The sequence below is a fragment of the Ambystoma mexicanum genome, chromosome 5q, assembly GCF_040938575.1.
Source record: "Ambystoma mexicanum isolate Mex_15411 chromosome 5q, UKY_AmexF1_1, whole genome shotgun sequence".
Lineage (NCBI taxonomy): Eukaryota > Metazoa > Chordata > Amphibia > Caudata > Ambystomatidae > Ambystoma > Ambystoma mexicanum.
Window position 1 is genome coordinate 523503095 of NC_090933.1, and position 17819 is coordinate 523520913.

Genomic DNA, 17819 nt, shown 5'->3' on the forward strand with positions numbered 1-17819 from the left:
GGAAAAAGTTCAGAGCACTAAGAGTACTCCCAATACTGAAGTGTGCAGTACAAATCTGAGGATCTTTCTGGAGAGGAGCACCTGCTACCTTTTTTGAAATATTTGCAAGGAACTTGGGGTTGGTCACCCTGAGTTACCTGGGGGCAACCAGACATGGACTCCCTGCTCACTGTGCTCAGATAGGCACAGCTTCACCTCACTGGTGAGGCCCAACAAGGCTGAAACACTTGTATGGGGTTGCTGTTGGTACTTGCCATAGCATTTCGGTGCTGGACTGCCCATGAGGGAGGGACAAACACTGATATGCAAATGGATATTTCCCATCTGTGAAAGGTACAGTGAGCAAAAAGCTTGTGCTGCAAACTCTCATCTCAGAACAGGTTATCATGCCATGGTCTTTCTGGAGAGGAGAGCCTGCTACCTTTTTTGAAAAATCTGAAGATGACCACCAGGGGTGGAGCTTAGGAAGAGGTCTGTCATTGGATGGGGGGGCAGTATGACAGGGGACAGTGATTGGTTTAGAGGAGAAATACAGTTTTAAAGCGAAAGTGAAACCGTTTTTTCTTTTACCGAGGATTCCCAGCCTGATAACTGGGAATATTCATGAGCATGTGAATTCATGGCAGACCCCATTCTGGAGAACATCAGCAGAGTCTGCCACCTGGTAGAAAATGTCTCAAAGAAACAATTCCAGACCTTTCTACTAGCACTCGATGCTGAGAAAGCGTTTGATCGTGTGGAACGGTCATTATTCTTTCAAAGAATGGAATGCATGGGTTTTGGGCCCGGATTTATTCTTATGATATAGTCTAATTATGTTAATTCAACGATATGGTTGCAAATAAATGGATCCCTGTCCCAACCAATAAATATCAGAAGAGGGACAAAACAGGGCTGCCTACCATCCCTGATGCTTTATGCAATTTACTTAGAGCCCTTGCTGAATGAAATTCGAATATCGGACCACATTATAGGAATCCCTATGTAGGATCACAAGATGATGGTGTTTGCGGACGACTTGATTCTTACAGTAATGCATCCAGACATATCCATACCAAGGATATCCCAAGAGCTAGAAATCTTTGGGACAGTGGCAGTTCTAAAAATTAATACCAAGAAAACATAAATGCTAAACATATCCTGAGTGCATCCCAAGAAACCGCACTACAATATAGCGCCCCATTCACTACGGTAGACGGCCAACTAACGTACCTAGGCATCCAGATGACCACATCTGCACCATTGCTGAATGCAGCAAACTACATTCTCCTCCTGGAGAAGGCGAGGCAACTATTGAGCAAATAGTCTCATCGCTGGGCAGCGTTAACACCACGAAGATGGTGATCCTCCCAAAAATAATATATTTATTCCAGGCACTGCCTTTCAAGCCTCCGCAGTTGTTCTTTAGATCGCTCCAGAAATGAATGCTATCATTCATTTGGAGAAAACAAAAACCCAGGGTCCTTACAAGGATACTGATGGCTGGCTGAGATAAAGGGGGTCTTGCCCTCCCTAATTTCCATACATACTATGTGGCGGCCCAACCTAGGGTAATTATAGAATAGTTAGGGGGCAGCAAGAATAAAATATGGTGCAGAATGGATGGAGCCGTAGTGGAGACGCATTAGATGAAGTCCTTCGGCTACCACATGCAGAACTGGAAAATATGCACAAAAGCATGATCACGGCCTTAGTCGAGGTACTTTGGGACGGACCCGGTAAACGGAAAGGGATAACCTAATTTCCATCACACTTCACCCTGCTGTTCCAGAACCTCCAGTTCTCCCCCGCTGTCGGGAGCATTCAGACAATGGGAGGGGAACAGGTGTTTGAGATTACAGGACACGGTCAGTGGCCAGGATATAAAGCAGTTTCATCAATGTAAAACAGACTTTGGGGTACAGGAGTAAGAATGATACTGATACTTCCAACTACGGCACTGGTTGGTACAACCTAGGGTGAAACCAGCTGCCACTAGACACTTAACACCATTTGAAAAATATATCACTACTGACCCAGGTGATAGCAACAGTTGCTATCTGTTGACTCTGAGACCCCGGCATGGCCATACACGATACAGTGGGAAATAGCTCTGGAGCACTTGATTTCATTAGAGCAATGGGAACGGCTCTGGACAGACATCCCCAAACTAACCAGGGGGAACCAAATCAGGGAGATGTGGCTGAAAATTATGGTTTATTGTACAGATTTTATACCAATCTGCTCGTCCTCTGTTGGAGGGTATGCAGGGGCACAGGGATTGGGTACATATCTGGTGGACCTGCCGTAAAATTACACAGTTCTGGACTGATGTGAATAGTAGACTAGAGGAAATCTTTAGACTGCAGGGAACCAGGGATATGAAGCAATGTATTCTGGGTCTTAAAGGTCCGGACAGAAAGGCATGACACGACACCAAAGGAAGGCCTATATGATCATGTCTCTAGCAGCTTTATTGGTGATTGCCCATAGGTGGAAGGAGCCAGATCCTCCAGAAGAGCAAGACTGGATTACGAAGATATGGAACTTTGTCTCATTGGAGTGGATGACCTACTTCCTTCAAGGGGAACAATCCCGGTTCAACACAGAATGGGGAACAATGCTTTCTTTATTGCATAACGACTACAGAGAGTCCCATGTCCTCACAAAGATTGTGAATTCTAGGCATAACATAAACTAATGTATTCAGGCCAAAAATTCGGACTTTCTCACTGTGGGTCCGGGGAAAGGGTGTGAAGGGGTGGCGGCCGACCAGTGTTATATGTTAAAATTCAATAAAAACCACATACAAAAAAAATGTTTGCAAGTTTGCAGTGAATTGAAGGAATATTGACAATAAACTAAAGAGCCAACTAATGTCCGCATTCAGAACAAATTCATGAACTGTTCAGAGTTTTTAAAATTTCTTAGTATGCCAAGGAGTGTGATCTGACCATGAATATTTATGAACCAGGTTCCTCATTCAGTATATAACTACCCCCAGTGGTATGATGAACATTGCACACTTGCAGTGTGCCATGTTGCAACTAGACTTCTTTATACCATATGATCAGTTGTACCCAAAAGCCACAATCTGCTGCAGACTTATTAACAAAAATATTAACACTAAAAAAAACAGTCTATAGAGCAAACAACAGAATCAGATACAACTAATGTACAAAAAGATACAAACTAAAGGCATACTTTTCACATACAAAGATCTTCCCATGCATAGAATTTTACCTATTTGTTATAATATCATCCCAGATGTTCATTGGGTCCATTTTTGGGTCTGGGTATCTGCTTGTCCAATTTTGGAGAAGCCTTCTAAGTGATGCTTGAGAAGCCAAGTTACCTAAAATAGCCAAAGCATAATACAAATATTCATTGAACAAGCTACAAATGTATAGGCATGAAATAAACTGCAGCTTTTATAATGAATTACTTGTGACAACAGAATTTCAAAATAGCCTACAGCGGTCATAAAGCGATCTTCAGAAATGGGACCTCTAATGAATGCTACCTTAGATCCACATCTTCTCCCTAAAGCTGTTCTCAAATTATCAGATATATCTCCATACTACATGAAATGTTTAAGCAGTCAGAAGTACAACAGATGGCACCAGTGAATCAAGTGCGTCTTGCCTTTAATTCACTTATAGATTTGGCAAAAGCAAACCTTGAGCAAAATTCAGAAACATTAGATTTGATGCTGTTTTGGCAAGTGCATCTCATTCATTAAAGAAAAAAAAACATGATTTTGATACTTCGGCATCTAGACATTTGTTGTATGTTTAGAGAGACTCAAGACCGCCACAATGCATTGTAGCGCACTATTTATTTTAAATTCTTTTTATTGGCATAGTGCAATCCTATTGGTACAGTTCCACTGATTACAGTTCATCACGAAAATTAAAGTTACTCACTCTAGTGACTAGAGTATTTATAGTCCATAGTCCCGTTTCTATCATCCTAGTAGGCGTCCCCTAACATGGGGACAGTACCGGAACCTTTGGTAGTGAAGAGATGAGGTTACCCCTTTAAACTTAGAATAGGGCACAATGGTGCAGCCTCGAGCGTGGAACCACCCCACCACCAAGCGCCTCACCTTAGTACCCTTTGTACACATCGGACGCTTAGATACCTGGCTATTCATATTGCCTATTTCCATTAGCATACTAGTGGGGGAAGGCAGGTGGGACGTATGGAGGAAAAGGCACTATGGATTATGAGTACTCTACTCACTACAGTAACTTTAATTACTCATACCTCCCGTCCCCTTTTCTCCATCCTTGTGGGTGATTTCACCGAACAAGAACATAGGGTGGAGCTCTGACAACCTTCCTCATATCTAGGATGAAGCTAAAAGGTTCTTCAGAACCGCCTGACCAAACTTTGCATAGCGCCTGGAGCTGGTATCCAGCGAATAGTGCTTACAGAAGGTCGACGGAGTGGCCCAAGTAACCGCCTTGCTGATGACATCCCAAGAAGCATGTCTCTGAAACGCAACAGCCGTGGCCTTAGCTCTGGCCGTAGGGGCATGAGTCCCCTCAGGAGCAGGTTTGCAATGGCCGTGAACCATCGAATGGGTGAGGAAAGCCCAATATGCGGGTGAGGAGCCCCCAAAAGTCATAATGCCTTAGACTTCCTGAAGGATTTTGGCAGAGAGAGAGATGAGAACCCTCTTGAGGTCCAAAGAATGTAGGGCCCTTTCTGCCTCCAACTGTGGGTTCGGGAAGAACATTGGCAAGCAGCTCTCCTGATACAGATGGAACAGAGAGACCACGTTGGGCATGAAGTTTGGGTGAGTGCGCAAGATGGCCTTGTCGTCGTGAAACGTGCTGAAGGGCTCGTACGAAGACAACGCCGGCAGCTCACTAACCCTGCGCGCAGAGGTGAGAGCCACGAATAAAACCGTCTTTAGCGTCACCAAGTGGATGTCCACAGAGGCCACTGGCTCGAAAGGCTCACATTGCAAAGCTGTAAGAACAACATTGAGGTTGTAGACCGGATGCAGCCTAAGTACCGGAGGAAAAAGCCTAGACAATCCCTTGAGGTGGGCCTTAACCAACAGGTTGGCTGCCGACAACATATATTCAGGGGAATACATGTAAGCCCCGAGTGCCACCAAATATGTACGGGAAGTATCAACCTAAAATCCTGAACGAGCCAGGTGTGCTGAAAAGGCCAGTACGTCATCCAGACGACAGGTAACAGGTTCCAGATCCTTGTCGCGAGCCCAATGGCAGAACCTAGTCCATTTGCTCTTATACTGAGACTGAGTCGAGGGCCTCCTGGCCTGCTGAATGATATCCCAGTTGTCATCTGAAAATTGAGCATGCTGAAGCCCCAGCTGATCTTGAACCAAGCCACCCGGGACAGTTTGGCTGGGTCCGGATGTTCGATTGCCAAGCCCTGCTGCGTCAGACCGGAAAATGGACGGGGCACTGGAAGCACAATTGCAGCAGATCTGAAAACCAGGGTCTCGAAGGCCAGTGGGGGGGGGGGCAACCAGGTTGAGGCTGCAGCCCACAGAAGACCATAACTTGCTGAGGGTTCACTGTAGCAAAGGGGTGGGTGGGAACACGTAACACCTGCGGCCATGCCAACAGATCTCGAAAGGCATCTCCCAGTGACCCCTGACCTGCCCATGAGGCAAACTGGGGGCACTTGGCAGTAAGGGGGGATGGAAACAAGTCCATGTCTGCAAACCCCCAATGCTGGAACAGGGGTAACAAGGAGTCGTTCTGCAACTCCCACTCATAGGTGTTGAACCCCAAACTACTCTGCTGATCCACTTCTGTATTACTGTCCCCCGCCCGGAATCAAAATCCCATCCGTCAGAGTCCATTCCCATATTGAAACCATAAAACCACCACCATGCAGAGGGGGTTGGGGGAGCGTACGGGTGCCACCCTGCTTGTTCAGGTAAGACATTGAAGTAGAATGGTCCGTCCTGACCAGAACCGACTTGACCTTGATGAGGGGCAAACATGCCATGAGGGCCAGGCCCACTGCCCTGAGCTCGAGCAGATTGATATGTAGGAGGGCTCCTATCCTGGACCATGCTCCATGAATCACATAGCCCTTCAGAGTATCCCCCAGGCCGAAGGGGAGGAGTCCGTCGTCACCACCAGAAAAGGCTCCGGTCGGGTGAATGGGGCTACCACTGAAACATTGCCGTCCATCAGCCACCAGCTAAGATCGGGCAGAAGGAGTGGAGGTATAGGGATTGTGTCCGACTGAGACCACGTCTCCTGATCCCAATTGGCCACCAGGTGGAGCTGAAGGCGTCTCATCTTGAGGTGAGCGTGTTGTACAGTGCACATGCAGGAGGCCACCATCAGGCCCAGAATGTGCAGGAACCACCATACCGAGGTGGTTGAGCTGGTAAGAAAGTGTCACATCGCCTTGCAAAGGGACATTAGCCTCTCGGGCGTGGGGAACACTCGCTGAATGGTAGTGTTCCAACGCACCCATAGGAAGACCAGTTCCTGAGACAGGTATAACTGATTTACTCTGGTTAAGGGAAAACCCCAGCTGATGAAGGATATCAGCCAATCTCTGGTTGGAGTGAACTACCCCTTTGGGTGACTCAGCCCTCACCAGCCAGTCATCCAAGTAAGGGTATAGATGATAGCTCTCCAAGCGGAGGAGGCGGGCCACTGCGTTCATCAACTTCGTGAAGAAATGAGGGGCTGAATTCAGGCCAAAGGACAGCGCCCTATACTGAAAGTGGTACGACATAATCATGAACCGCAGAAACTTCTGATGCGGTTGATAGATAGGCACATGCAGGTACGCATCCTTGAGGTCAAAGGAACACATCCAGTGCCCTGCACACAGAGACTCGGCTATGTGCACAGGAGTAATCATCTTGAAGCGTTCCAGCGGTAAAGACAGATTTAGAAATAACAGGTCCAGTACTATCCTCCGGCCAGCCTGGCTTTTCTTGGGTATGGCAAAAATCCTCAAATAGTAACCGAAGCCCATGTCTACTAGAGGAACTGGTTCTATCGCCTGCATCTCCAAGAGAGAAAGGACCTCCCGTAAAAGAGCCGGGGACCTGATCTGCCTAAGAAGAGGAGAGGATGATAGAGGCAAAGGAAGAGGAACACTGAAGCTGTAGAGACTACAGATAGAAGCCATGGGTTGCTAAAAAGACACTTCCAGATGTCCTGGAACAGAGCTAAACAGCCCCCCACGGGCATGCTGTGTTCCCCGACCTTGACGTCACTGCTTCTTGGCGTCAGAGACAGGGATAGAAGAGGCTGTGAGACACCAGAAGGTGTCTCACCCCCTGGTCCCCACAAATTTCTCTCTCAGATGGCCAGGGCACAGCCATCGCATTTGGATCCAGACCCTGGGGTGGACCAGTGCGGGAGGATCACCTGGGTGAGGGGTCCTTGGGGAGTGGGAGACCGCATGGCGAGATGCAGTATCCCTCTGCATGCAACACCTTTACTCCATCCTACCAGGTAGGATACGTGGGAACTTTACCCCCCACGCCCTTTCACTTCACAAGTCCTTTCACACAGCCAGTTCTGGGAGAAAACAGACTCACACCCGAGCAGTGTACCTGACATTATGGTCAGGGGAGGTCAGGCAATTACCGACGACCACTCACACCTGACTTCCATTAAACTTCCCCACACTGATAAAATGCGCTGCACCAGAGCACACAAAGGAACAGCAGTTTCGAGGTGCCAGCTGAACGAAGGATGAAGGGGCCAGCAGACACTAGCCATCCGCCAGCTCATACAAAGTTAACGGCGCGGCAGGTTCTGGTTCTTATGACCGATTCCCGCCCCCCCCCATCTACTCTCTGCCACCCGCACAAGCTTGAAATATCGTAGAAACTGGCCCTTTGGCAGGCCCTCCATTTGTTCGAAATCCCCCAGTGTTCGGAACATCCCGTCTTTGTACAAATCTCCCCATGTAGTGAGCCCCATCTCATCCCATCGCCTGGCAATCACCAACTCCCTTACCTCAGAGCATGCGTCGGCAGTTATGGGAATGTGCAGTGAGTAGGGGTTGCGTACCTTCAACACTCTTAGTTTAACCAATAGTGTTAATTGGCCTATACAGCAATCTGTGACCCCCAAGGTCTCTTTAATCACAGCCGGGCATAGATCCACTTGCAGCAACCTGGACTCTATAGTAGGCTCATCTGATAGCCAGCCAACCACATATTGGAGTTGAATAGCAAGATAGTAGAGCTCCAAACGCGGGAGCTGCACACCCCATCCCTATATGCCATGCACAATGTATTCAACGCAATTTTGTGCCTCCCATAGCCCCAGAGAAATTCCCCAAGCATAGTGTCCAAGCTGCGGAAGAAACCAGCTGTAATGTACGTTTGTAAAAACATAATAGGTGCGGTAGTATTGATATCCTCCCCATAACAGACAGAGGCAACCTACCCCAAAACACCATAGGCTGGCTCACCTCCTCCACCGCCCTAACCGTATTCCTGGTTTGCATGTCCTCTGATATATGAGCAATCCCCCAGTGATACCTGCAGGTGTGTACCTCCCATCGCAATCCCAATTTCGGCAGGTCCCTAACGTATCACTGTAACCTGGCCAGGGGAAAGTGATACTACTTCTGTCTGCTGAAGGAGATTCTGGACAGGATAGCAAAGGTGTCAAGGGTCCCTAGGATGTTGGGTAAGTTAAAGTTATGTTCCGGTTAACACAGATAGTGCAGGACATCATCTGCATCTAGAGAAATGAGATGTCTAGACCCCCCAACCTCAACACCAGTTTCCAAGAAATCTTGTCTTATAAACACTGCATGGGGTTCCAAAGCAAGTATGTAAAGCATGGGTGACAGCGGGCACCCCTGTCGAGTCCCTGCCTGTATGCTCCACAACCTGAGACCTGTCTCCCCGTTTTCACCCTAGCCACTGGCTGCATACACAGCATCATAACCCAGCATACGAAGCCAGGCCCAATCCCAAATCCCCGTAGCGCATCACGCATCCACTCCCAATGGACTGAATAGAACGCTTTAATAGTGTCTAAAGACACCACCACATATCGCGCATTGCGTGGATTAGTTCGATCAATTATAAGCTGCAGGTGGCCAAGGTTGATGGCAGTACTTCACCCGGGCACAAATCCTGTTTGGTTCTCATGTATTAAGTTGCCAAATGCTTTACGTAGCTGCCCGGCCAGCAGCTCAGCTTGTATTTTAATGTCTTGATTTAGCATTGCCAGGGGCCGGTATGATTCAATGCTCGTGCTTCAAGATGGGTGCCACCAATGTTTCTTGCATACTAGGTGGGAGTAGACCCCTTTCGTAGGCCTCTTCATATACCTTCAGCAGAACAGGGGTAAGAGTGTGGCCGAATGTTTTGTAAAACTCTGCAGGTAGTCCATCACCCCTTTGCGTCTTCCCGGTCGACAAAGATGCTATCACGCCATTTAGCTTGTCCTCCATCAGAGCAGAGTGAGGCAGCCTGCTGAGCAGTGAGTCGCGGTAACCGAATCTGGGAGATCGCAGAACGCAGTTCATCTGGGTCAACTGGCGTTTCATGCTTATATAGCCCACTATAGAATGTACTGAAAATATCATTGATCGCCACCTGAGATGGCCAGGGATCCCCACACTCATCCTGTAACAACGTGATCGTGCACTGAGGATGTTTAGTCCTGAACATCCATGTCAATAACCTCCCAGACTTTTCCCCTTCACTATGTGCATGTGCTACATGCACTGAGTTGTCAAACTTGCAGAGTCTCTCCCATGTCTCTGGGCATATGGGCCGCAATAGGAACAGTTTAGACTCTGTCAAAGGGTCTGGCATTTATCAGTCACTATTAATATATATACATCCCTGATCACTTATTGAACAAGTCTTAGTTAAAACACCACTTATTTTCAGACAGAGGTGAGCGCTTAACTTAAGATGGCACTCCAATAAGTTAATTAAAAAGGGAGGGGAAAAAGGAAGGATTAGGAACATACACAATACCAACACTTTAGGAGAACCAGAGCAAGTCAGAAAAGGCAGAATCTACTGAGGAGCAAGAAAGTCATAGGCCAGGCCCACTCTTGGAGAGAGCAAGGCGGAATGTGTCCAAGATCACACAGTTGAATAGTACTTTTAAAGAGTTGTTGCAAAGAGTTCAAAAAGGGTTGGATGAAGTCAGGAAAAGTTAGTTAGTAGGTCCCAAGTCAACCCAGGATAGAAAGTCAAGGATTTACGGGACACCTTGAACAGTCTGTTGCAAGGGAGACTGGCGGGACTCAGTACCTGAAATGGTGAGAAAGCTCCAGCGCGGGGCAGTGGTTCCTGGCAGCGGGTGCAAGTCGGTGCTTCGTCCAGGGGAAGAGAAGATCTCGACGTGGAGGAAAGCTGGAGGTCGTTGCACTGCCATGGAAGAAACCAGCCGCAGAGTTTCCCGGTTAAAAGGTACTACCCTTTTATTCGCGGTAGTGGTGAAGCGTGGCTATCCGGCCGCCGGGGTGCTTGGCACGGGCGATTCAACCACAAGATGATCCAGGAAGGCGAAAAAGAGGGCAAACTGGTTATCCCCACCAGCTCAGAGGAAGAAGACTCTCCGGGATGAAGATCTTCTCTGTCGTTGGGAAGTGGTGAGACGGTTCAGCACGGCTCCACCGGTGGTGTCGTTGTCGTAGGTCGGCTCAGCTTCTCCCTCTTCAGATTCTTTGGTCCTGTGGCGACTTCTGAAGTTCCAGTCCCCAAAGCCCTGCTTTTATGCAGAAAACCCCCATTCATCAGTCCTAGCTGTCACTCAAACATGTTAAGTGGTGAGCCGGGCGGCTCACCACTGGGCCAATCACACAAGAGTGCGACTTGAGTTGCCGAGGCAACTCAGTCCAGGGTGCCTAAACCCCCTCCCACACATCCTGTAGACCCAGACAGAGTGGCACCACTTTTGGAGGCTTCTGTGGAGAAGCACGCCAAAAAGTGGAACAAAGGGCTCAACTTGGGTTGGAGTTACAGAGGCGAACACAAACGCCATTTTAAAACCGAGTCCTGGCAAAAAGACCCAACCGGGGAATAAATATTAAATAAATAACCCAGCGGTATCTTTAACATTGCACCAAAAAGTGGTGCGTTTAAAATGAATGGGAAAATCCCATAGGAAATATTCCGGTGGAATATTTCGCATGGTAACCACTGCCACCAGCCAGAAACTCGACAAGGGGGGGGGCTGCACAGGGCCCCCTCGAAGAACAGATCCAGGGGCAATCTAATTATCCCTACCAGTACTTCCACAGTATGATGGTTTGTACTGGTTCTGTTCCCAATTTAAGACTAGTAAAGTCAATGGTGACTTTACATGCCCTGGGAGACATTAGTCAGTCCCAGGGTATGGAGTCTATGTTTAGGAGTCACTAGGACACCCCTGTGTTACTGCACTGAGGGTGCTGTGTAACACACCAAAAATATATGAAACCCTATGGAGTAAAATACCCCATAGCCCATTAAACACATTACAAAGCCAAAGGATATCTCAAATCATGTCTAAGAGTGGGAGCAAAAGAGTCTCAGTCTTAGCAGGAGAAAAAACTAAACCCCAAAAATCCAGCAAAGCTGCTGGGGGACTCACTAGGTTTGGGAAATTACCAGGTTACTCACCGTAGTGACCACCTTACTCCTAGTCCATAGTCCCCTTTCCTCCATACTTATAGGACATCTCTCTGTCCTGTGGGACGGGACCGGAGCACTTTATAAAAAGCATCCACATTTTTTAAAAAAATGTGTCCCTCCTCTCTTTCCTGCGTGGGGCCCGGCACGCGGCCGCAACCCCGCCCACCTTGGCTCCGCCCCGCGCATCAGTCCTTTTCGATCGCAGGGTCAAGACCCATTAGCAATAACAGAGGAACCTTATTAGAGGGGACGGCGGGCGGGCGTATGGAGGAAAGGGGACTATGGACTAGGAGTAAGGTGGTCACTACGGTGAGTAACCTGGTAATACTCCTATGTCCCGTCCCCGTTCCTCCATACTTATGGGAGATTCCCGAGCACTCCTTACAGGAACTATGGGTGGATGGAAATACCCCTTACTGAAACAGGTTCTTCAGCACAGCCTGGCCGAACTGAGCGTCAGCTCTAGAGCTTATATCGAGGCAGTAATGCTTACAGAAAGCAGATGGGGAGGCCCAAGTAGCCGCTTTAGCGATGGACACCCAGGGAACATACTTCTGGAAAGCAACCGCGGCTGCCTTGCCTCGCACCTGGTGTGCATGGATACCTTTAGGAGGTTTCAGCTTTTGGACGGTGAAAGATTCCGTGATACAGGCGGTAATCCATCTGGAAATGGATGCCTTAAACGCCGGCCTGCTCTGAGGTTTACTGAAGGTCACAAACAGTTGGGAAGAGCTCCGAAGCTCGGAAGTCCTGTCCAGGTAGAACTTAAGAGTTCTTCGGACATCCAGGCAGTGTAGAATCCTTTCCGCCTCCGAGGCAGGGTTCGGAAAAAAGACCGGAAGGGAAATCGACTGATTTAGATGGAATTCGGTCACTACCTTTGGTAGGAAAGCTGGGTTCGTCCGAAGGACTACCTTGTCCTTGTGAAAGACCAAGAAAGGATGCTCCACCGACAATGCCTGGAGCTCACTCACTCTCCTCGCTGACGTAACGGCTAGCAGAAAGGACACTTTCCAGGACACGTACTTGAGGTCAACCGTAGTCATTGGCTCAAAGGGTTTATGGCACAGCGCCATCAGGACTACATTTAGGTCCCAAGGCGGGTGCAGACTACAAACCGGAGGGTAGATGCGTGTCAAGCCAGCAAAATGTCTCTTCACCACCGGGTTAGTTAAAGAATAAGAACACCGGTCTGTAGAGAGGTAAGCGGAAATCACTGAGAGATAAGTCCTGCAAGACAGAACATGAACCCCTGACTCTGCTACGGAGGATACCAAGGACAGCACCATGTCAATCGTCGCCACCCTCGGGTCCAATTCTTTCTCCAAACACCAATGACAGAACCTGAGCCATTTACTCTTGTATTGGGATCTGGTCGAGGGTTTCCTGGCTGCCTGGATAATGCGCATGTTAACCGCAGACAAACCCAAATGCTCTACAGACGTGAACTCAGGCACCATGCCGCCGAGTTGAGCGATTGTGGGGAGGGGTGCCACATCAGCTGTTCCCCTTGGTGAAGAAGATCGGGAGTTACTGGTAACTTGATCGGCGGACACACTGACAGGTGTTGAAGTTCTGAGAACCAAAACCTGGCCGGCCACCACAGAGCCATCAGTAGAAGAGAACAGTTGACAGAGCTCTTCAACTTCCAAATTGCTCGATGAACTAGGGGAAGAGGCGGCAAGGCATAAGCTCTCATGTTGTGCCATGGAATCTCGAGTGCGTCCCCCAGAGAGGAGGCTCCCAGCCCCCCTCTGGAGGCGTACTGAGGAAGCTTCTTGTTTACCGCTGTGGCGAAGTGGTCCACCTCTGGTGCGCCCCAACGCGAGAAAATCCATGAGAGGATCTCCGCCTTCAACTCCCACTCGTAGCCGACCACTGTCCGCCAGCTGAGGGCATCCGCGGTGACATTCAGCCAGCCCGGGATGTGCACTGCAAGCAGTTGGACCCCATGAATCACGGCCCACTCCCTAATCTGGATGGACAGGTCCACGAGAGGGGGGGACTTCATTCCCCCTTGCTTGTTTTTGTAATACATTGACACTGCATTGTCCATTCTTATGCGGACCACCTTGTTGACAATGAGAGGTCTGAACGCCTTGAGCGCCAGAAAAATCGCCAGAAGTTCCAAATGATTTATGCGCAGGAGCTTGTCCTGAGGTGACCAGAGGTCCGAGACCTGAAGAAGATCTAACGTCGCACCACACCCCAAAAGGGAGGAGTCTGTCGGGATCGTCACCATGGGGGCTTGGTCCTGGAACCCCGCGCCCACTGACAGGTTGCTCAGAGATGACCACCAGTCCAGGTCCACTCATGGAATCTGGAATCATTATCCGCTTGGAATCCGGGTCCACAGCCTGACGCCAGGAACTCCGAAGAGCCATCTGGGTCCGTCTCATTTTGAGACGAGCAAGAGGAAGAGCCAGTACACACGAGGCCATGAGGCCCAGAAGCCTCTGGAACCACCAGGCCGACATGCTCTCGACTGCGCAAACATCTGACACGTGGCCAACAGATCTGCCATTCTGTCCCCGGTCAGATACACTCGACAGTCTATCGTGTTCCAACGAAAACCCAGGAAAGTCAGGTCCTGTGAGACCGTCATGGAGGATTTCCGCCAGTTCACCGACAGCCCAAGATGGAACAGGAGCTGAAGGAGAGACTGGAGGTTGCCCGCTGCTGCCAACGGACAAGGGCTGCGTAGGAGCCAGTCGTCCAAATAGGGATACACATGGATACCCTGGAGACGAAGATAGGCCGCAATCATCGACATCATCTTCGTGAAGACACGCAGCGCCGAACTGAGGCTAAAAGGAAGCACCCGAAACTGGAAGTGCTCCTCTCCCAAAGAGAAACTGAGGTATCTCCTGAGCGGATTCCAAATCAGGATATGCATGTACGCATCCTGAAGATCCACCACGCTGAGCCAATCACCCGTCTGCAAAGAGGAGCGAATCTGGCCGGGCGTAATCATCTTGAATTTCTCTTGGGGTAGGAAAAGATTGAACTGGGAAAGGTCTAGGATGGTGCGCAGGCCAGCCTGGTTGGGTTTGGCCACCGTTAACAGCCGGGAGTAGAAGCCCTCCCCTCGCTCCCCAAGGGGAACAGGATCCACAGCTCTGAGGTGCAGAAGTTTCTGAACCTCGGCCTTGAGGGAGGGTGAGCCCGACAGCTGAAAAGGAGGGTGGAGGGGTGGGGTAGGGGGTAAAGGTAAGCGGAAGCCCGCTCGAGCGACTGACAAGACCCATCTGTCTTCTGTGATGGCCTGCCACGCCTCCCAATGAGACGCAATGCGTCCTCCCACCGGGGTCACGTGCGAGGGCGGAAAACCCTCATTTGGCAGGTTTATCGGTGGCGATGCCACCTGAACCTGATGAGGAGGCTGAGGAGCGGGAGGAATACGGCGTATGCTGTTGTCTACGGCAGTTATTCCCCGCAGGAGTATCCACTCTGCAAGATTTGCGGTCGAGGAAGCCCCTAAAACCAGAGGAAGGTCGACCTTGCGACAACGGCCTTTGAGCCTTGAAGGGAGCTTTAACCAGAACAGACAATGATTTAGCCGTCTGAGTGCTGTCTTTGGTTTTGGTGAGCTCTACATCAGTAGAAGAGTGAAAAAGCTCCTTACCATCAAATGGAAGGTCCAGAACCTTGTCTTGCACCTCCTTCGAGAATTTAGTAGCATGCAGCCACGCTTGCCGCAAGGTATCAACCCCAAGCATCAGACCCTGAGCCGAGGTGTCTACGTGATGAGCCGCAGTCTCCAGGAGATCCTGGGCCAAGACCCTGGCATCGGAAAGGCCTCCTCTGAAATCCTCCAACTTCTCGACCGGAATTTGCTCCTCAAACGCCGACAGACCTCTCCACATCCGCATGTTAGCTCCCGCCAAAATCAATTCTGCATTGGCCTGCCTGAGCTGTAAGGCCGAATTGGCAAAGATTTTCCTCCCTAGGGAGTCCAGGAGCTTGTCCTCCTTTCCCAAGATCTGAGTAGCCGTCGCGGAGGAGGATGCTGCAGGCCTGGATTGCAACGTAGCCGCAGTTACCACTGTGGAGGAGGGAGGCGGACAAGACGACAAGGCCACTTCTTCCGAAGAATGCAGCCTGTACCTTGCGTCAATCTTTTTATTGACAAAGTCCTGAGTGTGGCTTTTCCCAAACTCTACGGACCTCGGGGAGAACGTCCTTCTGCAAGAACAGGCCGGTACGCTCCAAAGGAGACAAGGTGAATGCCCCAGAAAGCACGCCCTCCTGCGGAGCAGGTGCCTCGGGCACCAGAACATCTAAGAAACTCATCATGTCCAGCACCCGGGCATGGAAAGCTCTGATAGAGCGGGGAAGGTCCTTGTTGTCCTGATCGCCTTAAGGGTCATCTAACAGGTCAGGATCCTGCTGAGCCGTGTCAGGCACTGCATTGTCCACTGGGGACAATGGTGGCACAGGCGGAAGCGCAGGGGGAGGCACCATGGGCAAGGGAGGCGCCCCGCGGAACCACCGTCGGAACGGGTGGAGCCGAAGGCGCGGGTGGACTACCTCCTTGAAAAGCCCTTTGAAATATTCCCTCATGCGGTCGGTGCGCATAAGCGCTTGAAATTTACTGAAAAAAGCATCCTCAGGAGATTGTTTCGGAACCTGAGGAGGCCTCTCATGAGGTGGACAAATCCAGGGACGTAACGGAGAAGGGTGCCAGCGGGCAACGAAACATTGTGCGGAAGAGGCATCCGGGCATTCCAATAATAAACCGGCCGGTAAGGATGCGCACAAGGGACCTTAGGTTCACCCGAAGGACCGAACCCTGCACCAGGGGCCGATGGCGTAGTTGTAGGGGTAGTACCTAAAATGGCCGCCGTGGTCGTGGCGGGAACGGCCGCCATTTTGTCCTCATCTGAGGGGAACTGCGGCACGTGAGGAAGTGAGGCAGGGGTCCCCGTCGATGGGTCAGGGGTCTTAATTTTAGCCTTAACGTAAGGATCCTCGGAAGAGCCGGTACTATGAGGCCTGGAATGTTTCTGCGACATACCAACCGCCAACTGAGCCTTCGAAGGAAGGGCCTCGGCACTGCCGGTAAAAGAAGAAACTTTCTTATTTGCCCCCTCAACAGATCTGGTGTCACCACAAGAGCGGGAACGGTGCGCTGTCACCGACAGGGCCTTGCTCGGCCCCTCAGAACTGTTGGTATCCTTAGCCTCTGTACGAGGGACCTCGGACCCAGGCCCGGTAGAAGCCTTATCGGCACAGGCCTCGAACATCCGTTAGGTAACCTCAAGCCCAGCCAAGACCTCGGGGCGCACCCCGGTTTTGTTTTTGAGGGAGGCCGAAAGAGCGGCCTCAGAGCAAGCTCCGGTACCCCACGACTCAGTAGAACTGGGTCTTCAAACAGCCCCCACAGGAGGGGCCTCGGAGCGTACTCCGGTGGACACAGGCCCCTTACGGAGACCCTCGGAGAAAACTCCGGTAGAATTATTAGGCCCGACAGGCACCTCAGGGCGATCCCCGGTAACAGAGCGAGCAATGCCCCTCCCGGCTCGAGAGGAACCCGGAAAGGAATCCCCCTGCCGGGTGCTCTGAAAAGTAAAGAACTTACCAGGCGATTTTTCTTCTCGTCGATGAACGCCTGAAAATGCAAAGGAGGAGTCCGTCCGAACTCCTCCTCCCACCACTCCAACCGACGTTGAAGTGCCCGGACCGAAAGGGAGTCACAGTAAAAACAGGAGTCCCAATGGTGTTCCGGACCCAAACACTCTAAACAAAGAGGATGGGGATCCGCCCTCGCGAAGCGACAGTGACACGATGAACAGTCTGGAAAATCTAGTTTAAAAGACATAGACAGACTAGTAAATGAACGCTAGCGAGAGCCAGAGAGGGAAAAATGGGAAGAAAATCTTCTGAGGATGCAAGTGCGTCCGGCCTCGATCGTGCGGAGACTGATGGGCGATGCGCGGGGCGGAGCAAAGGTGGGCGGGGTTGCGGCCGCGTGCCGGGCCCCGCGCAGGAAAGAGAGGAGGGACACATTTTTGAAAAAAATGTGTTTGCTTTTTACAAAGTGCTCCGGTCCCGTCCCACAGGACGGAGAGATGTCCTATAAATATGGAGGAAAGGGGACGGGACGTAGGAGTATTAGCCTTAACAGAGAATTCTCCCTAACAGTTCCCCCTCCCCAGCGATGGCTAGAACAAGAGTAGTCAAACATGCAGCTTTTCACTAAGTGGGCTTCACC

The 17819-nt window shown here is 50.3% G+C and overlaps 1 protein-coding gene across 1 annotated transcript in view; it reads right to left on the reverse strand.

Annotated features, from left to right (window-relative positions):
- Window positions 1–17819, reverse strand: part of PRKDC (protein kinase, DNA-activated, catalytic subunit) — a 3362625-nt gene that overhangs the window by 784906 nt on the left and 2559900 nt on the right. Inside the window, exon 68 of the mRNA XM_069621025.1 lies at window positions 3223–3334. Within this exon, the coding sequence (XP_069477126.1) occupies window positions 3223–3334 (112 nt within the window). The remainder of the gene's footprint in view (window positions 1–3222; window positions 3335–17819) is intronic.